The sequence below is a fragment of the Neofelis nebulosa genome, chromosome 6, assembly GCF_028018385.1.
Source record: "Neofelis nebulosa isolate mNeoNeb1 chromosome 6, mNeoNeb1.pri, whole genome shotgun sequence".
In the NCBI taxonomy this organism is placed as follows: Eukaryota; Metazoa; Chordata; class Mammalia; order Carnivora; family Felidae; genus Neofelis; species Neofelis nebulosa.
In genome coordinates, this window is record NC_080787.1 from 35,542,656 (window position 1) to 35,564,973 (window position 22,318).

At 55.4% G+C, this 22,318-nt stretch overlaps 4 protein-coding genes across 9 annotated transcripts; 3 read left to right on the forward strand and 1 right to left on the reverse strand.

The window, feature by feature from the left end:
* Nucleotides 1–308: 308 nt before the first annotated feature.
* On the reverse strand, nucleotides 309–6,797 carry RXRB (retinoid X receptor beta). Of its 4 annotated transcripts, none has more exons than XM_058733534.1 (10): nucleotides 6,566–6,797; nucleotides 5,646–5,893; nucleotides 4,978–5,134; nucleotides 4,446–4,625; nucleotides 3,139–3,311; nucleotides 2,609–2,738; nucleotides 2,281–2,413; nucleotides 2,074–2,165; nucleotides 1,674–1,779; nucleotides 309–1,576 (listed from the first exon to the last, which is right to left on the reverse strand). In XM_058733534.1, exons 1-10 carry the CDS (start codon nucleotides 6,795–6,797, stop codon nucleotides 1,429–1,431), a joined length of 1,599 nt encoding a protein of 532 aa, XP_058589517.1. In that variant the 3' UTR covers nucleotides 309–1,428. The 4 variants fall into 4 exon arrangements, with proteins under 4 accessions (XP_058589517.1, XP_058589516.1, XP_058589515.1 ...); XM_058733533.1 differs by having other exon boundaries at nucleotides 2,074–2,177; XM_058733532.1 differs by having other exon boundaries at nucleotides 5,487–5,893.
* SLC39A7 (solute carrier family 39 member 7) lies at nucleotides 6,694–10,797 on the forward strand. Of its 2 annotated transcripts, XM_058733535.1 has the most exons (9): nucleotides 6,694–6,806; nucleotides 7,159–7,259; nucleotides 7,570–7,984; nucleotides 8,075–8,243; nucleotides 8,405–8,458; nucleotides 8,592–8,756; nucleotides 8,902–9,042; nucleotides 9,248–9,444; nucleotides 9,903–10,797. In XM_058733535.1, the coding sequence occupies exons 3-9, from the start codon at nucleotides 7,574–7,576 to the stop codon at nucleotides 10,173–10,175; spliced, it is 1,410 nt and encodes a 469-aa protein (XP_058589518.1). In that variant the 5' UTR covers nucleotides 6,694–6,806; nucleotides 7,159–7,259; nucleotides 7,570–7,573; the 3' UTR covers nucleotides 10,176–10,797. The 2 variants fall into 2 exon arrangements, with proteins under 2 accessions (XP_058589518.1, XP_058589519.1); XM_058733536.1 differs by lacking the exons at nucleotides 6,694–6,806; nucleotides 7,159–7,259 and having other exon boundaries at nucleotides 7,665–7,716; nucleotides 8,091–8,243.
* A 181-nt stretch (nucleotides 10,798–10,978) lies between these two features.
* On the forward strand, nucleotides 10,979–13,234 carry HSD17B8 (hydroxysteroid 17-beta dehydrogenase 8). 2 transcript variants are annotated; one of them, XM_058733539.1, is made up of 9 exons: nucleotides 10,979–11,076; nucleotides 11,269–11,486; nucleotides 11,589–11,705; nucleotides 11,816–11,908; nucleotides 12,011–12,096; nucleotides 12,215–12,299; nucleotides 12,507–12,549; nucleotides 12,771–12,845; nucleotides 13,041–13,234. In XM_058733539.1, the coding sequence occupies exons 1-9, from the start codon at nucleotides 11,031–11,033 to the stop codon at nucleotides 13,055–13,057; spliced, it is 780 nt and encodes a 259-aa protein (XP_058589522.1). In that variant the 5' UTR covers nucleotides 10,979–11,030; the 3' UTR covers nucleotides 13,058–13,234. The 2 variants fall into 2 exon arrangements, with proteins under 2 accessions (XP_058589522.1, XP_058589523.1); XM_058733540.1 differs by having other exon boundaries at nucleotides 10,995–11,170.
* Nucleotides 13,235–14,930: 1,696 nt separating this feature from the next.
* Nucleotides 14,931–18,894, forward strand: RING1 (ring finger protein 1). Its single transcript, XM_058733538.1, has 7 exons — nucleotides 14,931–15,089; nucleotides 15,202–15,337; nucleotides 16,136–16,296; nucleotides 16,404–16,619; nucleotides 17,333–17,722; nucleotides 17,908–18,181; nucleotides 18,478–18,894. The coding sequence occupies exons 2-7, from the start codon at nucleotides 15,260–15,262 to the stop codon at nucleotides 18,577–18,579; spliced, it is 1,221 nt and encodes a 406-aa protein (XP_058589521.1). The 5' UTR covers nucleotides 14,931–15,089; nucleotides 15,202–15,259; the 3' UTR covers nucleotides 18,580–18,894.
* Nucleotides 18,895–22,318: the final 3,424 nt, after the last annotated feature.

Below are 22,318 nucleotides of genomic sequence, written 5' to 3' on the forward strand. Positions count from 1 at the left end.
CGAGCAGAGGCGCCGCCGCCCGCTGGCGCTAGGAGGGCGCAAGCGAACAAGGCGCCTTTGAGAATCAGCTGCCCCCCTCTTCCTCCTCCGGCCGGCCCCGCCCCCACCCAGCCTGGCACACCCTCTCCCCCCTCCCCGACAAAGCGCGCCTTGTGTCCCCCACCCTGTGCCCGCCTCTCAGGCCCCGGGGAACCTCGGCGGCGGCGTCAAGGGAGCTCGTCCGGAGCTCCCGACCGGATGCCCCCCCCCCCCCCACACACACGCGGCCAACGCAGTGCTGCGCCCCCCCCCCAACACAGTCACCTCAGTCCAGAAAACAGCGATTTTAATTTGAAAGCTATTTTATGTGTGAGTGAAAGAGAAGGGAAAGGAAACCCAGAGAGAAGGGCTGCGAGGCAAAAATCATGCAGCCCCAGCACCCTATCTCTGCAGGCTGACCATCCCCCCCTCAATTCTCAGGCCAGGGTCCTGTGTCCCCAGTCTACACTGTGCCCAGGTCTGGGGGAAGGCTGTGAAAGGAAGGGCCTGAGGATTACTCACCAAACCACCCTGCCATCACATCCCAGGCCCCTTCCCCAAGTTAGACAAGAGATGGGGGAGGGGATAGGGAAGGCCAGTGCTTGAAGGGCCCCAGGGACAGACCATCTCAGGGCCCTGCCTTTCCCAAACACCACCTCCACCACTGGCATTTCTTAGTCAACCTGGGAAAGTACAGTACTTCTTTGAGTCTAACTGCAAGTCTATATCCTCAGAGGAAATTAAAAATAGCAGATCGGTTCCTACATCTTCACCCACCCCTTAACCACCACCACCTTTTTATTCAGTCTGACTGCAGCAGGAGGTGCAGTGTGAGGGGGGCTCTGAACAGGAGACAGTGACAGGGCTCCTCCCTCTTCCAGAGTAGCCCCCACCTGCTGGGCTACTGTCAAGGCTGTCAAGGCCTGGAGGAAAGCCTGTCAGAGTGCTACTCCCATGTCCATCAGTTTGGGGGGCCTGCCCCCCAGTATCCATCTCCGGGAGAGTTCCCATTTTCTCTCTTCACATGGGTAGCTAAGTGAGGCAAGATGAGAAGGAAGCAAGGTCCTGTGAGCAAGGCCAGTGCTTTGTGCTGGGGGAAGGAGAGATCGTTCCAGGCAGGGGGTAAGAAATCACCCCAAATCATGACAGACCCAAGACAAATTCAGAGACTCAAGGTCACTGAAGGATGAGGTCCAGCCCTCACAAGGATCTGGGGTCCCCTCTGACTTGGGATATCAAGCAAACCTCTTGGAGGGTTTATGGATCCCCTTGGAGGTCTCAACTCTGCCCCGTACTCCTCACCCCACCAAGATTCTAGGACACGGCCCCTCCCCACCGTGCCCCCAAGGCTGGAGTCCCTCTCAGATGTGTACTCCTCAAGTGTGAGGAGCACCACGTGTAGGTCTGGGCTCAGGCCAGCTGGTGGGGAGCCTCAAGCATCTCCATGAGGAAGGTGTCAATGGGGGTGTCTCCAATGAGCTTGAAGAAAAACAGATGTTCTAGACACTTAAGGCCGATGGACCTGAGGGCAGGAAGACGTAGCAGCAGCTTGGCAAACCTGAAGCAGAGGTGGGAGAAGACAGCTGGAACCACACGGGCCCTGAACACAACTTCATGGCACCCCACAACCCCACACCCCCACAGCTCCTTCTCACCGTCCCTGCTGCTCAGGGTACTTCTGTTTGCAGTAGGTCTCCAGTGATGCGTACACTTTCTCCCTCAGAACCTCCACCTCACTGGGGTTGGAGAGACCCTTGGCATCTGGGATGGCAGGGAAGAAAGGAGGAAGAAGGAAGATAAATCAAATCAGGACAAATGTGGAGATGTGGCCCACATGATGTCCCTTTTGGGCCCCACCTACTGGCTCTTTAACAGATGCCTGGCTAAGTTGTGGAATAGGGCCAAAGGGGAACGTATCAGTGCATGTGGGTTTTTCTTGGTCAGCTGGGAGAGTTCCAGATTGAGGGGGATAGCTGGGTAACTTAGGAGTCTCCGGAGAAGAGGAGGCTCCAAGGTTGCCTTGGTCTTGAGAAACAGGGGTAATCCTCCTCTTACCTGGATTGAACAGAATGATTGCCCTCAGGCAGCCAAGCTCTGTCTTGTCCATCCTCATGTCACGCATTTTGGACACTAGCTCTGTCAGCACCCTGGAGAGGGACCTGCAGGTCACTCAAAGGTCACAGCTCAGCCAGCCTTGGACACGGACCAGCCTATAGCCCCACCCCCTCTACCTACAGGCCAGCCTAGCCGAAGGCCACTGACCGATCAAAGATGGCTCCCACGCCTGCAGAATGGGCTGAGTTGCGGTGCACATGAAGACCTGTGGCGAGGAGGATGCCATCTCGGACATCAATGGATCGGTGGGAGAAGGAAGCAATGAGGAGCTCGTTCCAGCCTGCGTGGGGGGCGGCAAGGGTCAGGAGCCAGAGCTCAGACCATGGGATTCAAAGCATATCAGGGGAAGAGAAGAAGTGAGGAAATCAATGAACTTGGCTCCCTTGGTACGTAAGTATGCACTGGGGTCACTGAAGGTCAGAAGGTCAAACAGGGATCAAATATCAAGAGGTAAAGGGGATCCAAGGTCACTGACCTGCCCGTAGCAATATGACCTGGTCATCCAGAGGCAAGGAAGAAAAGTGTGGGATCCTCTTCGCCCACTCAACAAGCGTGAATAGCTGTTTGTCAGCTGCCTGACAGATGTTAGTCACGGGGTCATTTGGCTGCAGGGGATGGGGGGGTAAGAGTTACGGAAGGTCTGGAGGTACACTGGAAGCCCCCCCTTGTAAGAGGTTTCTGACACCACCTCCTTATCTAGAGTCTCCCTTCAAATCCATCTGAACCAATCCCCGTTAGTCAGGCTTCTCTTCTGGCATTCGCGAAAACAATTATTTATTTAGGACTAGCCCATGGTTCTACCACTGGGTTGTTTTGGTATGGGGACAGAGAAAGCTATCACACCCACCTCAGATGTTTGAGAGACCTTGTTTGGCAGCACTTCCAGTCCCAGGCAGTGTTAGTGGGGATGGAGGGTAAAGGGAGGGGAGAGGGAAATAGAACCAACCTAGACTCCCGTCCCCCATCCCCCATCAGGAGAGAGAGTGGATTGACCCCATCACTCACGCTGCTGCCGCTACCCCCGGTTCCCCCAGGACCCTCAACGCCCTGGTCACTCTTCTGCTCCACGGCAAGCTCTGCCTCCAGGATCCTGTCCACAGGCATCTCCTCGGGGGCTCCCCCAGCCCCCTCCCCATCCCCGTCCTTGTCCTTCCCCCGCTGACGTTCCTCCTGTACCGCTGGGGTGGGGGGAGGGGAGGAGAAGAAAAAGTGGAAAGTCAACAGTCAGCCGTGAAGGGTTCTGAAATGTCTTTAGGGCCTTATCAGGGTTCTGGAGGCCCTTAGGAGGTATTTATAGAAATTAGAGAAGTCACTAGAAATGGTAGACTAGGGAGTCTGGAAGCAGGGGCTATAAAAGAGCATATACATAAGCCAAGAAGGAGAAGAGGAAGGCAGGATAAAGGAATTAGGAAGAAAACTAACATTTAAACCTAGGGTCTAAGAAATGTGCCAAATACATTTTAACATTCACTCAATTATTATGAAAATTCCAGGATCTCTTATCTTTGTTATTAAAGATGAAAATTTTAGGGCTTGGAGAAGTTAGATAGCTTGTCCAAGTTCTCATAACATAGAGCAAGTCGTCCATCTAAATCCAAGTGTGCCTGGCTGCAAATCTGGTGCTCTTCCGATTCAACAAAGCCACAGTGAAAGGATCACTGGCCCGGGTCTTCAAACTTGTGGGTTCTGATTGCAGCCCTGCCCCCTCTTTCATTGCATGACCCCAGGAAAACCAGGCCTCAGGCTCATCTTCTCTAAAATGAGGCAGTGGACCAAGATACCTTAAAGTGTCTGAAAATTCCAGCATTAGACTTAAGAAGATAAGAGAAAGAGAAAGGGAGGCAGCCCTGAGGTCTTTAGTAAAGTCTGCAGCTTCAAAAGAGTAGAGTCCCAGACTTTGGAGGAGGAATCACAGATAACAGGGAGACAGAGAGAGAGGGAGAGGTAAATCACAGGCACCCAAGCACTGGTCAAAGAGGAGGAACTATTCAGGTTAGTGAAGGGGAGACAGAGAAACTCATCATGGGTAAGGAATAGTTATCCTACCCTAGCACCAGATGGGAGGGGTCATGGGTGCCAGACACACAGAAGCAGCCCCATTAAAAAAAGGAAACTCAAGAGAACAGAGCAGAATTCGAGAGACAAGAGCTGATGAGGAGGGAAGAGAGAAATCAAATATCGCCCTCTGGAGGAGGAGGGAGAACAGTCCAGTCCTGAGAGGTACAGTCTGCAGTTTCCTGCAGTCTTCCCTCCACCTCCTCCCTCCTCTCCCATAGGGTAGCCAAGGAAGCCCGGCTGACGCAGGCCCTTACCCTCCCTCTTCATGCCAGTGGCCAGGCACTTCTGATAACGGCAGTACTGACAGCGGTTTCGCTGGCGCTTGTCCACTGTGCAGTCCTTGTTGTCCCGGCACGAGTAGGTCAGGTCCTTACGGATGGTACGCTTGAAAAAGCCTTTGCAGCCCTCACAGCTGTAAACCCCGTAGTGTTTGCCTTGAAGGAGATGGGAACAGCAACAGCAAGGCCGCATGTAGACCCCTCACAATCAAGTCCCTTGCCAACTTCCCTCCCAGCAAACTTAGTTTAAATCCATCCACACAGATGGGGAACCAGGACATGAGGGATGACCCGGTCCCACTCTCCTTACTGTTCAAAAACCCTATACCAGCCCCCTCTTCCCCCTGACCATCCCCCATCCCACATCTGAGCTTCAGGTCCCTTAGTCATCACCAGGCTTCCTCCCATCCACTTGCTCCAATGCAACCCCATGAGCCCCTGGGAATCCCACAGGTGATGGTAAATGTCAGATACTCTCTTCCTTTCCGATGATCTCTGAGCCCCATACCTGAGCTTCGGTCCCCGCAGATTGCACATAGCCGTTTACCAGCCCCAGGGCCACCTGGAGGGGGTGGACAGTGCAGGCCCCGGACCCCTAAGACTGGTGGCTTCACATCTTCAGGGGGGCCAGACCCACCCCCAGGGAGCGACACTGTTGAGTTAATCTGGGATGGGGGAAATAGGGAAGTCACAGGGAGACTCACTGGGAAGGAGAATCTCTCAGAGGTCATGGAAATCATCCCCTACCACCTAGGCAGGGCCCTGCATTGCACATCACAGAGGACATTATTTACATTGCAGTCTATGTGAAGGGCCACCCTTGGAGCACAACCCCCCAAAAATGAGACATACAGTTCTCCTTGAAATTGTGCAACACAGGGGCCCTGAAGGGCATATATCTCAGGACGGCAGATGGGATAAAAAGGGCAGAAAAATAACTGATAGATGAAAGGGACATCAGAATATCGGGTTCTTTTATAGGGCTGGGAAGGAAGCATGCACTGAAAGATCAGTCACCTCAGGAAGGGCAAGGGGTCTCACAAGGACCACAGGCCTGCCAGGATTAGAGGACTGGAAGGTCAGTGGGCCATGGGGAAGTTCACACAAGGATCTGGGGTCACAAGGAAAACAAGGAAATGAAAGTGGAGAGGCAGTCAGTGAGCCACGACCTCTCACCTGGGGACTGCTGACAGGCCCGGAGAATCCTGGGGGAGCTGGAGGGGGCAGACCAGGGGACCCCATGGAAGAGCTGATGACTGGGAAAGGGGAGCCCAGTGGAGGGGGTGGCATCGGGGGTGGGGGTGGGGCCCCGGAACCTCCAAGGGTTGGGGCTGCTGAAGGGGGTAGGGGTAGGCCAGGAGGAGAAGGGGGAGGGGCCCCCTGGGGAAGGGGATTCGGGGAGGAACTGTCTGGGCTTCGGGAGTCTGAGGGAGGGGTACGTACAGGCACAGAGACACACAGACAGAAAGACAAAAAGAGAAAATGAGTCTTAGATCATCCAACTGGAGACTTTAATTCTCTCTAATCCCCCGCCGCGCCCCACCCCAACCCAACCCACCCCACCCATCCTCAAGTCCAGAAACACCCTGTTGTCAAACAACGGTTTAACTCCTAATTGTGGTGAGAGGAGGGGGTTAACAAAAGGCAGGATAGTTCAAGTGAGGGACAATTCCAAGCAATCCGTTTGGTCACCCCAAACCAGACATGTCTTATGTGGGTGGGGCAGCACGTGGGGTGGAACTGACAGCCCCTCCATTCCCAGCGTGTAGCCAGAGCGTGCAAGGAAAAGAGGTGGAAGGGACCCTTCCTAGGACGCAGAATCTGCCTTCAAACGACCAGAGTCCCCAGACTCGAGGACTCAAATCCCACGCCCGGGACCTCTGGATTGTAGGGCCTCAAACAGCCAAAGCTAAGGAGGGCGGAAGCTCCCCCGCCCCGCCCCGGTGGGGGAGGGCGCTAAGGCCCTCGGGAGGGAGGGGACGCATGTTTACAAACAAGGGGGCGGGAGCGCCAGGGAAAGAGCTCCAGGGGACGGGGGGGAGGGGTCGCAGATAACGCGGTGACTGGTTCGCCGGTCCGTCCGCTAGGACACTCACCCCGCCCGCTGTCGCCCATCCCGTCCCGTCCAGCCTCCCCTGGCTCCGGCTCCGGGGTTTGTTGTTCTCCGGCTGCTGCCGCCGCCGCCGCCGCCGCGGGATCCAGCCAGGGCCGTCGCCGCCGCCACCGGGAGGCGACCCCACAATGCATTTCTTTTCGCACCCCCACCGGCCCACACTGCCCTGCGGCATGCCGCTGGGGGAGGAAGGGCGGGCGAGCAGCCCAAGACATGACTCTTGGGTGAATGCAAGGATACCGTAGAGGTACCAGGGATTCCCACGTATTGACCGGGGGACTAGCTGAGCACGAGGAAGCCCCAGAGAAAAAGACTCTGGCCTGAACCGGGTCGAATTAACCGCTTCGCTCTGCTCTGTACCAAAATGACAGCGCCGATATGGCAGCCATCTTGGTATAGACGGGAAGTCTCCGTGCTAGTTCCCGCCCCCTCGTCTAGTTGGAAACGGAGGAGGCGGTCTCCTCAGCCCAGTTAGCCGGCCTCGCCCAGCCTCCCCTCAAATAACCTCCACACCTGCGCATGCGCGCCAGAGCACCGTGGCCTCGCCGCCACCGGTGTGTCGCCATCTTGGTAAAGGTATCGGGACGGAGGTGGAGCGGAACTTCCTGTTCTCGCGGGAGCCAGAGGCGGGACTGCCACGTCCGAGCAAACCGGGAAAGGAGAAGATCCTGAAGCCGGTGAGAATTCCCTGCTTTACCCTCTCGTCCTTTCCAGACCTTTTCCATCTTCTAGTGGATCATAGAGACTAGGGCCCAGAGAGTCCATAAAGTGGAGGATCAAAGCCTAGAGCGGTGTCCCAGGGCCCTGCATCCGGGAGGGGGTTCGAGATAAAGAGACCGAGTCTTGGGAACAATGTGGGTGGGGACAGAACGGAATGGGGGAGCGGCCCATAGAAGTGGACGGAGAGCACGAACGGAGTAAAACTGACCCTGCATAGGTGTAGAGTTGAGGGTCAAGTGGAGTCACTGTCTCTGTCCCTCTGGTCAGCGTGATGGCCAGGGGCCTGGGGGCTCCCCACTGGGTGGCCATGGGACTGCTGACCTGGGCGGCCTTGGGGCTGCTAGTGGCCGGACACGGGGGTCATGGCGACCTGCACCAGGACCTGCACGAAGACTTCCATGGCCACAGCCACAGGCGCTCACAAGAGGATTTTCACCATGGACACAGTCATGCCCATGGCCATGGCCACACTCACGAGAGCATCTGGCATGGGCATACCCACGGTCACGAACATGGACATTCACATGAGGATTTGCACCATGGCCATAGCCATGGCCAATCCCATGAGAGCCTCTACCACAGAGGACATGGACATGACCATGAGCACAGCCATGGAGGCTATGGGGAGTCTGGGGCTCCAGGCATCAAGCAGGACCTGGATACTGTCACTCTCTGGGCCTATGTGAGTCCCCAGGGGCTGGGAGAGAGAGGGGCCGGTTCTGGATTGTTGGGAAACACCACACCACTTGACCCCTGACTCTCCCCTCACCAGGCACTGGGAGCCACAGTGCTGATCTCCGCAGCTCCATTTTTTGTCCTCTTCCTTATCCCTGTGGAATCAAACTCCCCCCGGCACCGCTCTCTGCTCCAGATCTTGCTCAGTTTTGCTTCCGGTGGGCTCCTGGGAGATGCCTTTCTGCACCTCATTCCTCATGCCCTGGGTAAGTGATTTTTGGCCACTACTGCAAATCTTAACATATTTTATTCTCTGGGCAGAAGGGTTCTTCATTCTTTGTGATCCTTGACCTTCCAATATTCCCCCAAATGCATGCCCCTTGGACAGAGTGTTCACTCATCTGGCCTTTTCTCCCCCTTCCTCTAGAACCTCATTCTCACCACCCTCTGGAGCAGCCTGGACATGGACACTCCCACAGTGGTGAGGAAGGGGTGGATGGAGATGTATTGGGATGTTAAGAGAGGTCTTTCCCTCCCTGTTCTCCTCCTGTAACTTGGGGAGGAGGAGTCTGGAATCCATATTTCCCTTAATGTCTCAATGCCTCTATTCCCAGGCCAGGGCCCCATTCTGTCTGTGGGACTGTGGGTCCTCAGTGGAATTGTTGCCTTTCTTGTGGTGGAGAAATTTGTGAGACATGTGAAAGGAGGACATGGACACAGTCACGGACATGGACACGCTCATGGTCACACACAGGGAGGTCATGGGCATGGAAGACAGGGTGAGTACATGAACAGCTTTCCTTGAAAGCCACCTTGCCTGCTGCAGAATCCCCTTACCTTACAGCTCTTCAGCAGGAGGGGACTTCCCTTTTGAGGACATTTCTGGAGATTTCTGTTCTCCACTCTACTAACTTCTTCCCTCAGAGCGTTCTTCAAAGGAGAAACAGAGCTCAGAGGAAGAAGAAAAGGAAGCAGGTGGGTCTCGGAAGAGGAGAGGAGGGAGCACAGGGCTCAAAGATGGGCCAGTGAGACCTCAGAATTCTGAAGAGGAAAAAAAAGGTTCAGGTGAGGGCCAAGGTTATCGATAAACTTGGGCAAAGGATATCACAAATCACATGGAATATACACTGTGGGTAATGGCAGGTGTCTGAGAAACATGAAGGGGCTGGATGTGAAGTGGTCTGTGGGGGGAGATGTGATAATGGCTGAAGGGCTGGGACAAGGGGTGGTAGATGACTCTAACCATTGTCTTCCTTTTTACTTGTACAAGATCTGCGTGTATCAGGGTACCTGAATCTGGCTGCTGACCTGGCACACAACTTCACAGATGGTCTGGCTATTGGTGCTTCATTTAGAGGAGGTCGGGGGCTAGGGATCCTGACCACAATGACTGTTCTGCTACATGAAGTGCCCCATGAAGTTGGGGACTTTGCCATCCTGGTCCAGTCTGGGTGCAGCAAAAAACAGGTTGGTAATGATGTGCGCGAGACACGATTGCCTCAGTCTTTACCTCTCCTGTTCACCCACCCAAAACCCAAGATCGCCTCTCATTAGGTTCAGACAAGTTGGTACTGTTACAAACAATACAGCCTCTAGAAACGAGGGAGAAGAACTTCTGTTTCTTTGTTCTGTGGCTCAGTATTTCTTGAATTCTAGTCCACAAACCATCTGAATGGTTTATGAGGGTGTTTTACACTGACCCCCATCCTGACCTTCTGAATCAGAAGTTCTGTGGAAAGGACCTCTTTGATATTTTTAGGTTTTTCAGAAAGTGTCAATTCTAGATCCTCCTCTTTTTGCCTTATTCCCAAAGGGTCCCAAAGACATGCACCCTACCCATATATACCTGTACCCCACCAAACATGCCTAACCACTGATCATCTTTAGATGTTGTTGAATGCCTTTCTGTCTTTTCTGCCCACCAGGCGATGCGTCTGCAACTACTGACGGCAATAGGGGCACTGGCAGGCACAGCCTGTGCCCTCCTAACTGAAGGAGGGGCAGTGGGCAGTGAAGTTGCAAGTGGTACAGGTCCTGGCTGGGTTCTGCCATTCACTGCAGGTGGCTTCATCTATGTAGCAACAGTGTCCGTGTTGCCTGAGCTGTTGAGGGAGGCATCACCATTGCAGTCACTTCTGGAGGTGCTGGGGCTGCTAGGGGGAGTTGTCATGATGGTGCTGATTGCCCACCTCGAGTGAGAGGTGGGGTAAACCGTCCCCACTCCAGCCCTAAATCTCTAGTGTGTAAGCCTTCAAGGTCAGGAGTCTGTGGAAGTTGGGGACCCTGGCCAGGGATGTCTGCTGAAGGAAGTTGTAAGCTAGGGAAGTGGTAACGTTGGCATTAGGGCCATCAAGATTTTGCAGTCTTATAAGAGCTGCAGAAGTGAGAATGAGAAGTCAGAGGGACCATAGTGTTAGTCATGTGCTGACCATGTTGTTGGGTTTAGGGAGTTAAATGGGGCCATGAAGAAGGCTGGAGAAGAGAGGTGATGACAGCCTACCCCGTGTCCCCTACCGAACCTGTTTGCAGAAAATCAAGCTACCAAGAGCAGGTTTATCCAAGGTCCGCCCTCCCTTCCCACCTGTTGGTGGAAGCTTCAGGGAAGACCAGAGCCCTGGACAGAGTGGGTAGCAGGAAGAGTGGGGATATACATCAATTAAACATCAATCGTGTGTTCTGATTTGGGAGTGATCGAGGGGGGGAGGTGGGCTTGCCAATCTCATGGCCTGATTTTTTTTCCCTATTCTTTTGATATCACTGTTTGAATTGAGGGGTAGGGGTGGTAACCGGAAATAAAGTCCTCGGATCTTCCGCCCCAAACGTGGTCTTTGTCTTTTTTGAGAGAATGAGGGCCCCTCAGCATCCCATTCCCCAGGCCCCCAAGCGGTGGCGCGTGACCACGCCCCCGCGGTGGAGGGTCAGCCTGTGCAGGCGGCCGCCGAAGGCTCAACGCTGGCCGGGCTTAGGTTGGCGCGGCTTTGCTCTTGCCACGCCTCCTCTGCGCTAGGATTGGTTCAGTGCTGGGTTCAGTGCCCGCCCACCCGCCGGCGGACATGGCGTCTCAGCTCCGTCTCCGCTCGGCGCTGGCCCTGGTCACAGGTTGAGGGAATGTTCTTCCAGGGCGGGTCGGGGTGCCGGAGTGTTGTCCGGGGGCGCCCTTGGGGTCTGCAGCCGCTGTGACCTCTGGCCCCTGGTCCGAATTTTACTACTTTGCGCCCTGTTGACCCCTGACCCTGCCTACTCCTCCCTTTCTCCCCTTCCCCCCACTCCGTGTGTTCTCTCCCACCTCAGGCGCGGGTAGCGGCATCGGCCGAGCTGTCAGTGTGCGCCTGGCCAGAGAGGGGGCCGCCGTGGCCGCTTGCGACCTGGACGAGGCGGCGGCAAGCGAGACGATGCGGCTGCTGGGAGGGCGGGGGAGCGAGGAGGTGGCGCCCTGCGGGGGCCACGCAGCCTTCCAGGCTGACGTGTCTGAGGCCGGGGCGGTCAGGCGCCTGCTGGAACAAGTACAGGTGAACGCGAGACGACCTCGCCCCTTTTAAAGAGCCAACATTGATTGTCTTCACTAACCCGGCTCTACTTGGGTTTTGGTGTGTAACCGCCCCCTTCCATAGGCCTGCTTTTCTCGCCCACCGTCCGTCGTTGTGTCCTGTGCTGGGATCACCAGGGATGAGTTTCTGCTCCACATGTCTGAGGATGACTGGGACAAAGTCATAGCTGTCAACCTCAAGGTGGCGACTTCTGAACCTGTGACTTCTGGTTTCTCTAGCCTGGGGGAGGGAACTGGAGGAGGACTGTCACCCAACTGTTCCTTTCTGCCTTGTTACTCTTTCCCCACCAGGGCATCTTTCTAGTCACTCAAGCTGCAGCCCAACTCCTGGTGTCCAGTGGTTGTCATGGTTCCATCATCAACATCAGTAGCATCACAGGGAAGGTCAGGTTGAGTTAGGAGAAGGTCAGCCAGCCAGTTGGGCACAGAGAGGAGAGCCCCTCCTTGGGATTCCTGACTCATTCCAAATCTCTGACTCACCTATAGGTGGGGAACATGGGTCAGACAAACTACGCAGCATCCAAGGCTGGAGTGATTGGGCTGACCCAGACTGCAGCTCGAGAACTTGGCCGGTTAGTCAGACACAGCTGGGGGTACAGAGGGATTTGCTGAGCCATGTGGGAGGTCTGGGGAGGGGGTGTGTCAGTGTTCAGCCCTTTCCAGAGTCAGCAGCCACTCTCCCTTCCACAGACATGGGATCCGCTGTAACTCTGTCCTCCCAGGGTTCATTACAACACCCATGACACAGAAAGTGCCACAGAAAGTGCTGGACAAGGTAGGAGGCTATGGGTAGAGGGCAGAGTTATTCAGACACCCAATCTCTCTGGGCTTCAGAGAGAATGCTGAGCACAGGGCCTGACAATTAGTAGATATTCAATAAGTGTACAAGGAATGAAAAAAGAAAAAGGTGTCACAGACAGCCTACCAAAAAAAAAAAAAAAGTAAAAGAAACATTTACACATGTATGAGTGTTTTCTTACAGGTGACTGGAATGATCCCGATGGGGCATTTGGGGGATCCTGAGGGTGAGCACTGAATAAGGAAAAGGAGTTAGGGAGGGGGCCTGAATGAAGAAATCCCAAACTTTGTGGGATCTGAAAGGATCTCACCAGGATTGGTGGTTGGTGTGTGTGTGTGTGTGTGTGTGTGTGTGTGTGTGTTGGTGGGGAGGGGTTCTGGTGGGAGGTGATGACTTTGGATCTATGAAAGTGAATAGGATTCTGCCTTTTCCCCACCATTCCCATAGATGTGGCAGATGTGGTCGCATTCTTGGCATCTGAAGACAGTGGATACATCACAGGGGCCTCAGTGGAAGTCACTGGTATGAGGCCATCATGGGGAGGGAGAAGGCAGAGAAGTGGAACCCAGATGATAAGAGAAAGCAAGAGAAGGGAGTCTGGAGCCACTAAGGGAAGAGCAGAAGTTCCCATAGGCGAGGGACTGAACTGGGCACCTCCCCCCCCCAGCCCATTTGTCTCCACCTATGCATCTGTCCAAATGTTTCTGCCCCTCCCAGGAGGTCTTTTCATGTAACTGCTTCACGGACCCTGGATTCTGCTCACTCCCCCACCACTCCACCCGGCCTCCTGCTGATGAGGACTCTGAGTTCCCAGGCTACAAAAGGGGTGGCAGTGTATGGCTCTGGAATGCTGAATATGGGAGGCAGGGGTGCTTGTGACCCTAATAAATTCCAAATCCTCTTCCCTGCCACCTCCGGTTCTTCTTGTGTCTAAGCCCTCAGACCCTTCCCCACCTCCCCCTCCTTTCCCTTTCCCGAAGGATTGTTCCCTTTCACTGCCTGGTCTCCCAGGGCAACCCCCGCCGCCGGGTGTGAGAGGAGAGAGTGTATGTCACTGTGTATGCGTGACATTCTGGGTCTTTATAGAGGGAGGGGGTCTCTGCCCCCACCCCCTTCCACTGGTCCTACAGCCCCAGTACCCTCTCCCCAATTCCCTGGGTCCTTATGGTCCCCAAGGGTGGTTTGTTCATGGCCCCATCCTGGTGTCCAGTCTGGCCTTGGGAGGGGGTCTTGGAACAGGTGGCCCTCCCCACCCCCTCCCTTTTCTGAGTCCCCCCCCCCCTTTCTCTCCACCTTACAATAGCTGCAGCCGGCCTGGGGTCGGGTGGGGGGGATTAGGGGAGGGGGCCAGGATTAGGGGAATGGACCAGCCGATGAAAGGGGCTGGAGGAGAGCAGAAGGGAGGGGGCTGGGAGGAGGAGGAGGAAGGGGAGGGGGTCCGCGCTAATCGACTCTGGAGCCCACATAAGGACTGGCCACGGACTGAAGGAGAGGACAGGGAAGTAGGGGGGAACTGGGGGAGGGGGCGAGGGGACCCAGGGCTGCCTTGTCCCAGAAACAGGCTACCCCCTGGCAGCTGCAGCCCAAGTCCGGGAGCCCCAGCTCAGGCTGGAGGAGACAGGACGCCCACTACGGTCTTTCCCCCCCGCCCCCCCACATCTCATCCCCTGCCCTCAATGGGGATCGCTCTGCCCCTTCCTCTTCTCTTTCCTCCCTGTCCCCTTCCTTTACAGAAAAGTCCTGGAGGAGGCTTCTGTCCGCTTCCCACTCCAGACATTCTGCCCCTTGTGCCCCCACCCACCCACACGCGCACACCCCCTCCCCTATAGGGGCCCCATCGTGTGTGTGTGTGTGTGTGTGTGTGTGTGTGTGTGTGTGTGTGTGTGTGTCCCTGCTTCCGCGTGGTGTCTCCATTCCCCTGTTCCTCCCGTGCGCCTCCCTCCCCCGCCCCGGGCCGCGGCTCTTGATTGTCCAAACGCAATTCTCGAGTCTATGGCTCCGGCCGAGAGTTGAGTCTGGACGTCCCGAGCCGCTGTCCCCAAACCTCGAGGGGAGAGCGGGTCGGAGGGTCTAGGGAGAGCCAAAGCGAAGGGTGCAGCAAGTCCCCAGGGTGGTAAGGGGAATCCCGGGCTCATCCGGATTTAGTTGCGTTCACAGGACTGGAGGACTGAAAAGGCCGAAGATCCTTTCCAGCCTTCCCCCTCCCCTCCCCGGAATGCCGGGCTGGGGTTACGGAGTTGTGGGGAGGGGGGCAGTTGTCCCCCAGAGCTGCTAGGGGACGCGGAGTGGGGGAGGTGGCCCCTTTTCCAACCCCTCTCTACCCTCCCGGGGTCCAAGAGATCCCAGGCCCCGCCCTCCGGAGCGGAGGCCCCGGGTGGGGACCTCGGGAAGGGAACGGTGGCTAAGGTTGGCAGCGCGACGGTGCCGGCCCGGGAACTGAGACCGCGGTCCCCACGTAGCGGGGGACTCCGGGGACGCCGGCTGCTCACGCGAAGCGGACGCGCCCGAGGGCGGGGGAACCCGGGAGCCCACGTCGCGTCCCACCCGAGCCCGGAGTGGCGGGTGACGTCTCCGCTGGCGGAGGCGGGGTGGGGGGGTAGCGGAGGGACAAACGGAAGTGACGTAGGGCCCCAGCGCCCGGGCCATGGCGGCGGCGGCGGCGGGAGCTGCTGTCTGAGCAGCGGCTGCGGACCGAGCGAACTGGGGCTGAGAGCCCAGGCCCAGTGAGAGGCGCTGCGGCAACGGGGCGCGGACGGCTGGAGCCCGGTGAGGGGCAGCGCGGCGCGGGGCGGAGGTTGTGGGGGGAGCCACAGGAGGGGCGGGGTCTGCGCGAGGGCGGCCCCCCTAACACCCTTCCCCCCCTTCCCCCTTTCCCCAGCCTACCTCTCCTCCTCCACCGCTGCCGAGCCCGGGTGGGGGGTCTGTGCCCTGTCACCATGACGACGCCGGCGAATGCCCAGAATGCCAGCAAAACGTGGGAACTGAGTCTATACGAGCTCCACCGGACCCCGCAGGTGATAGGGACTTTCCTTTCACAGCTTACTCCCTTTCCCCAAACCCTTCAGACAGACCCCTATCTCACAGCCTCTTTTCCATTTTTCGCCCTGTTCTGCCGACCCTGCCGGATGTCACAGACTCCCTTGACCCCACCTTTGAATCACCTTAATCTTTTCCAAGCACTTTCACATTTATCTCGTTTCATTCTCACATCAGCTATTGCCACAGATGTAGGGCGAGTATGACTGCCTTCATCTGAAAAATAGTAAACACATAGACATTACCTTCAGTGTTCCTCAGTTCAGTGTCAAAGGTCAATGCATATAAGACTTTCCTTCCAAGTTTACTAGAAATGGAGCCCTCCCCTGCACAACCCACCCCCTCACCACGCCTTGCCAATATTCTGATACCATAATGAGATGGGGCCCCAGAACCTGTGTTTTAAACAAGCACCATAACCCTATTCTGATACAGGTTTCACCCAGACCACACTTTAAGAAATTAGATTGAAAAAGTCTTCCCCAAACCCCACATCTGTGCCACCTCTGCCCCAGACCTCTGACCAAACCTCAGATCCTACTGTTGCAAAGCTCCTACTTTCAGTTAATGGACACTACTCCTTTCTGTTCTCCATTCTCTCCAAGTCACTAGCTCCTCTTTCTCAGAATTCCCGTCTTCCTCAAGTGGTCAACACGGGGTACCCAGATTCTGTTATTTCACTGTATTTCTCAAAACTCCCATTCCATTGACCACCTGTTTCTAAAACCCCTTTCCCCCCAACCCACCATCACCTTTCCACTCACTGATGTCTCCAGGAAGCCATCATGGATGGCACAGAGATTGCGGTTTCCCCTCGGTCACTGCATTCAGAACTCATGTGCCCCATCTGCCTGGACATGCTGAAGAATACAATGACCACCAAGGAGTGCCTCCACCGATTCTGCTCCGACTGTATTGTCACGGCCCTGCGGAGCGGGTAATGGGAGGGATGTGTTTGAGATGGGGTGAAGGGTACAGAGTTGGGGCCTCAGTGTCCTAGCGACTGAGACTGACCCGTTGAGGGCCTCCTCTCTCCCACCCCAGGAACAAGGAGTGCCCTACCTGCCGCAAGAAGCTGGTATCCAAGCGGTCTCTGCGGCCAGATCCCAACTTTGATGCCCTGATCTCTAAGATCTATCCCAGCCGGGAGGAATATGAGGCCCACCAAGACCGGGTGCTCATCCGCCTCAGTCGCCTGCACAACCAACAGGCGCTGAGCTCCAGCATTGAAGAGGGGCTGCGCATGCAGGCCATGCACAGGTTCGGGCCGGGAGAGAGGCGATAGAGGGCTGGTGGGACAGATCCGTGGGTCAGACTCCTGGTGCCGTCTTTGCTGCCTGCCAGCTTCTAAACCTTAGCATCTTAATAGCTAACCACAGCCTGATTGTCAAGGTCTGGAAGCCAGGGGTGTAAATTGCAGCTTCCTAGTTAGCAACTGGTATTACTATTCTTAAGAAAAAATTAGCTCTCCCTCTAACTTTCTAGAAGTTAGAACAGTGGAGTGATTTTGAGCATAAACTCTGGATTTACCTTGCGGGGAATTAAATGACCTTCTAGGCCAGCATTGCTCGGTCTTTAATATGCATCCAGATTACCAGAGGGTCTGTGAAAAATGCAAATTCTAATTCAGTAGGTCTGGAGTTGGGCCTGAAATTCTGCATTTCTACAAACCTATGCGACTGGTTCTTGGAGTCCATGTGGAGAGGCAAGAGGCTGTGGTTGCACACAAGTTATCTAACATTTCTAAGCCTCAGTTTTCTCAACCGTAAATAGAATATAATCACCTGCTTCTAAGATTTGTACTATGTGAGGCGATCAGTGCAAAATACTTAGCAGTGTGTTTGGCATGTAGTTAGTGTTTAATAAATATTAGGTGTCATCATTAAGATTTCCCTGATCTCTTGTTCTCTTAAGTTGAAAGTTTAAACCCCTTATCTGTGGTGCTTTCTAACCTCAACCACTTGCTTCTACAGGGCCCAGCGTGTGAGGCGGCCGATGCCCGGGTCAGATCAGACCACCACGATGAGTGGGGGGGAAGGAGAGCCTGGGGAGGGAGAGGGGGATGGAGAGGATGTGAGCTCAGACTCTGCCCCTGACTCTGCCCCAGGCCCTGCTCCCAAGCGACCCCGTGGCGGGGGTGCAGGGGGGAGCAGTGTAGGGACAGGGGGAGGTGGCACCGGTGGGGTGGGTGGGGGCGCCGGTTCTGAAGACTCTGGTGACCGGGGAGGGACTTTGGGAGGGGGAACCCTAGGCCCCCCAAGCCCTCCTGGGGCCCCCAGTCCCCCGGAGCCAGGCGGAGAAATTGAGCTCGTGTTCCGGCCCCACCCCCTGCTCGTGGAGAAAGGAGAATACTGCCAGACTAGGTGAGAGCCCTGTCCTTCCCCTGACCTCTGAGAAATCAAAAAGATCATATAGATGTCCATCAGAAGTGGGCTTCACCCAAACCCAGAAAGAAACCCTAACCCAGAAGCCCTTTTGGAAAATCCCCTACTTCCCTTTTCCATTTGCGGCTTCCTGTCCCCTAAACCTGCCTTCTTTCCCACTTCAGGTATGTGAAGACAACTGGGAATGCTACAGTGGACCATCTTTCCAAGTACTTGGCCCTGCGTATTGCCCTTGAGCGGAGGCAGCAGCAAGAAGCCGGGGAGCCAGGAGGGCCTGGAGGGGGCGCCTCTGATGCCGGGGGACCTGATGGGGGTGGTGGAGAGGGTGGGGGTACCGGAGGAGGTGACGGCCCTGAGGAGCCTGCCTTGCCCAGTCTGGAAGGTGTCAGTGAAAAGCAGTACACCATCTACATCGCCCCCGGGGGTGGAGCTTTCACGGTGAGAGCCTCTGAGGGCAGTGCTATAAGAGGGGAGAGGCTGGGAGGGTGGCCTGGGGCCACACAGACCCTGGATCCTGACCTCCTAACTAGCCCACCCTCCTCTCTCCCTCTGCATCTCTCATCTCACGTCTGTGTCTTATCTTCTTCCTACTCACTCCCTATGCTTTACCCCACCTTTTTTATTATCCCTTTTTCTTTCTTCCTCCCTTGGTCACTTTCTGCCTCTCATTCATATCCTTTACCACCTTCTCCATCTTTTTCTTACCCTGCTTCTCTCTTCTACCCCCTCTGTAGACACTGAATGGCTCGCTGACCCTGGAACTGGTGAATGAGAAGTTCTGGAAGGTGTCCCGGCCACTGGAGCTTTGCTATGCCCCCACCAAGGATCCAAAGTGACCCCACAAGGGGACGCCAGAGGATGGGGACCAGGGGGTGTCCCTGTGTCCTGGCCCACCACCCCAGCTTCTTTGTTCCCCAGTGCCCCCCAGCCCAGCCAGTCAGCAAGAGGACACAAATGAGGACAAGTGGCTTTTATACAAAGTGTCTATATCAGATTCTTCTATATTGTACAGAGTGGGGCATGCGCCCCCATCTACTGCCTTTTCTATTGCCCCTCAACCTCCCATCTCTACAAGATGTTGGGGAAGGTGAAGAACCCTCCCCTTCATGCTCCCCTACCAACAACAAATTTGCTTCTTTTCCTCTTTGAAACCTGCAGTTCTGTGTGTGTTTATCACGAGTGTACTAGAAGGGGTGGGGGGAGATTGGGGAGACAAGCTGGAAATCATGTGGAATCAACCTTGGAAATGGGGAGGAAATGTCAAAGGTTATTCACGGTATGTAAATCCCATTTTTCTGAGTCCCCAAATCAGCAAATATGTTCGAAACTAGCGGGGACCAACCTATGAAGTTGAAAGGGACAGGGTGAAGAGGTAAGCGGTGTCTGAAGTCTTCTCAAACTTGCCCCCTAAAAGCTGAATCGCCCAGCTTGAGATCCAGGATTTAAGTACCAAAGGGAAAGCAGGAAAGTGGCTCAAGAGAGTAAGGCATGTTGGTAGACTCCAACGGGACCCACCGTAATGTTTGGAAGGAGGATAATTTTTCCTCACTGCAAGAAGCTAGTTTCCATAGCTGGAAAGACAAGAGGGAGGGAAGTGGGGAGCGCTGCCAGAACCCCCCCAGCTGGACATCTCGGCCGCCTCCCAAAGAAGGCGGACAGGACCGGGGACTACAGTTCCCAGGAGTGAGCGAGCCGGTGCCCGCCGAGCCTCGGGCTGAGTGGAGGGAGGGCCGCGCGGGAGGTGTAGTTCTGTGCCTGTCCAGGCAGCGGCCCAGAGCTGAGGGGTGGGGGCGTCAAGTGAAGCCACGGCTGGCTCCGGGCCTCGAGTTCCGCGAGCGAGCCGGGGCCCCAAGTCTGGGCGGGGGACTGGGTGCTCGGCTGCGCGCCGGGTCTCGGGCACTGCGGGGGTCGGGGAGGAGGACCGGCCTCCCCAGGAGTAACTGATGCTCCTTCTACCCCCTTCAGCCTCTCTGCCCCTCACTTCCTGTTTCCGTTGCCCTTCGTGCCCCCACCCGACCCGCCCCAAATTCCTGCGGCTCGCTCAGTTCTCCGCCCCGCTGGCAAAGAAGTGAGCCTCTCGATCTGTTCCACAGACCCGAGGGCATCCCAGCCCACGCTTGGGATTTCTCTTTTCCCCTGGTCCCTAAAACCTTCAATACCGACTGAGGGGCACCTCGAGCCCCAGCAAGTCTCGCAGACCTGGTGGCCTGGAGCTCACCCCCAGAGCCCTCTCGCCCTGCAGAAATAGACAACACCCACTTCACCCTTGTAGGAGCCCCTTTCTGTGCCCGCTCCCCGGAACCCCTGATCTTGGCTCCCCTCCTCTCCAACCGCAGGTATCCAGCGGCTGGGGAGCTCCCGGGACGGTGGGTGGGGCGGGAGGAGAGGTGGGCGTTGCTCCTGAAGTTTCGAAGAGAGAGAGAAACAGATGCGGAGGAGTCGGGAAGGATGGAAGGATACCGAGGTGGAAGTTGATGCGTATGTAATGAACCCGGCTTCTCTTCTGGTTCCAGGCGCTGCCAGGAGCGTCAGCGCAGCCTCACGTTGCTCATTCCCTCGCAGCCTCTTCGGTCTCTGTTCCCCCGCCCTCTTGCTGAACTCTGGAACAGCCAGCGGCCCCTGGCCCATGTATCTCCCCTCCTATGGCTCCTCTGTCCCTTCCCGGCTCCCCAGTCAACACCACCCCACCCTCCCCTTCTGTCCACTTCTCACATTTCGACCCCTGTCTCCTCTCTGCTGCCTCCATGACTGAACTTTGAAGATGTGCCTGTTTATTTGGGTGACATCATATGGGAGACCTAGCAAGCCGTTGCCCTAGGTAAGTCTCCTTCACCCACGCAGGAAGGAAAGAATAACTACCCTACTTGACCAGGTGTTCTCCCTCCCCAGTGCTGGGAGAAGGAGGTGTTGTGGGGTGGGGATTAGCTCAGATTCTGTTGCACCGCTAGCTTCCCTGGGTTAGTTCCCCAAATCTTTCAGCCTCTCTCAATTAAGCCTGCATCTATAGATTAGGCAAAGCAAGAGATACAAAGTATACAAAAAAGCAATGGACTATTTTGTTGAGGAACAACATACATGCAGGAGGGTAACTAACAATGCAAAGAAGCAAGGTAGTGAAAGAAAGGTTACTAGAGTCGGAGAGACCTGGGACGAAATCTTCACCCCGCCACTTAAACTGAGGGTCCTAACACATAAAACTCTGTAGGTGGGGCCATTGTGTTCTAACAAAACTTCCATGTGATTCTGATGTGCACCAAGGCCAAGAACCACTGCTGTAGGTGCTCCATGAGATGTTAGCTTTGTCCTTATAGGGTGAACGGCAAATGTCCCTCGAAGGGGCTCCATACCTCTGGAGCAGGGGGATCACTGGGAGCCTGTAGGGTGGTTAGGAAGGGCTTCACGGGGGAGGTGGGACCAGGCCAGCCAGGATCAATGAGAAGGGAAGAAGAAAGTCTTGGGTGGGGGAAGGGGTGGGGGGTGAGGGGGGAAACCTCTCTCTCTCTCTCTCTCTCTCTCTCTTTCTCTCTTTCTCTCTGTTACGCATCCACCTCCCCCCTTTTTCCTCGCCCAGGCTTCTCAGTCCCCAAACCGTGGCAGGTCGTGTGTCTGAGTGCAGAAAAACTTAGAACTCCTTCAGGTACAAGTGTCCCAAGGACGTCTTCTTCAGTGTGTGCCTTCACCGCCAGTGTTGTCAAGCCCCAACACAAGCACTTCCTGTCCTGTTATCTCTGCTTCTTTCATGAAATTGTTTTCTTCATGTCCTCTTCTTGTGCTGGGAAGCTGCTTCTTGTGCTGGGAACGCTGGGAAGCGTCCCCTCCACATGGTGCCTCTGGCCCCAGCCTGGCACTGAGGAGGGTGCTGTTATTATTTATTTGTCATTCACCTATTTATTTATTTATTTATTTATTTTTATTATTTTTTTTCATTTATTTATGTTCATTCATGAGAGAGAGCATGCCAAACAGTGTGAGCGGGGAAGGGGCAGAAAGAGAGGGAGAGACACAGAAACTGACGCAGGCTCCAGCCTCTGAGCTATCAGCTCGAGCTATTGATTCGAGGCTCAAACTCACGAACCGTGAGATCGTGACCTGAGCCGAAGTCAGACACTTGACTGAGCCACCCAGGCACCCCTACCATTCATCCTTTTAGAAGGTTCTGTTGGGGGAGTTGCTGCCTTGGGCAACACTTGCAGTAAGTTTAGTGTTACCATTCACGTCAAAGGAAAAGGTAGACCTTAGTTCTTGGGTTAACTCCCCCCTAAGTATACCCTTTAGAATTTGGCAGATTTCTCCCCATGGTGTGTCAGAGAGGCTGATTATTGACACATAAAAGAAGCAAGGAAAGAACCTTTAGAGGCAAAAGGATCACTTGGGGGACTGCTGGTCAGTTTCACCTTTTCAGGAAGTGTGTACTGAGTCCACACCACCTGTCAGGGGCTGTTCTGGGACCTGGGTCTTACAAACAGGCATCCTATGATGTGGCCCCTGCCTTTGAAAAATTTGACGTAGAGGTGTACATGGCGAGCATGTCAATACTGAATCCACCTCTAGTCTGATCAGTTGTATCCGTTAAAA

Coding starts and splice junctions, on each gene's coding strand:
- RXRB (XM_058733531.1), bottom strand. CDS start 6,797: ATGTCTTGGGCTGCTCGCCCGCCCTTCCTCCCCCAGCGGCATGCCGCA. Junction 5,135..5,486: donor GACCCCTTGCCCTTCCTGAG/GTGACTGATCTT, acceptor CCCCCATCCCAG/ATTAACTCAACAGTGTCGCT. Junction 1,577..1,673: donor TACCCTGAGCAGCAGGGACG/GTGAGAAGGAGC, acceptor CCTCTGCTTCAG/GTTTGCCAAGCTGCTGCTAC.
- HSD17B8 (XM_058733539.1), top strand. CDS start 11,031: ATGGCGTCTCAGCTCCGTCTCCGCTCGGCGCTGGCCCTGGTCACAG. Junction 12,097..12,214: donor GCAGCTCGAGAACTTGGCCG/GTTAGTCAGACA, acceptor TCCCTTCCACAG/ACATGGGATCCGCTGTAACT. Junction 12,550..12,770: donor GCATTTGGGGGATCCTGAGG/GTGAGCACTGAA, acceptor CCATTCCCATAG/ATGTGGCAGATGTGGTCGCA.
- RING1 (XM_058733538.1), top strand. CDS start 15,260: ATGACGACGCCGGCGAATGCCCAGAATGCCAGCAAAACGTGGGAACTG. Junction 17,723..17,907: donor GGAGAATACTGCCAGACTAG/GTGAGAGCCCTG, acceptor TTCCCACTTCAG/GTATGTGAAGACAACTGGGA. Junction 18,182..18,477: donor CCGGGGGTGGAGCTTTCACG/GTGAGAGCCTCT, acceptor CCCCCTCTGTAG/ACACTGAATGGCTCGCTGAC.
- SLC39A7 (XM_058733535.1), top strand. CDS start 7,574: ATGGCCAGGGGCCTGGGGGCTCCCCACTGGGTGGCCATGGGACTGCTG. Junction 8,459..8,591: donor ACATGGACACTCCCACAGTG/GTGAGGAAGGGG, acceptor CTCTATTCCCAG/GCCAGGGCCCCATTCTGTCT. Junction 9,445..9,902: donor CTGGGTGCAGCAAAAAACAG/GTTGGTAATGAT, acceptor TCTGCCCACCAG/GCGATGCGTCTGCAACTACT.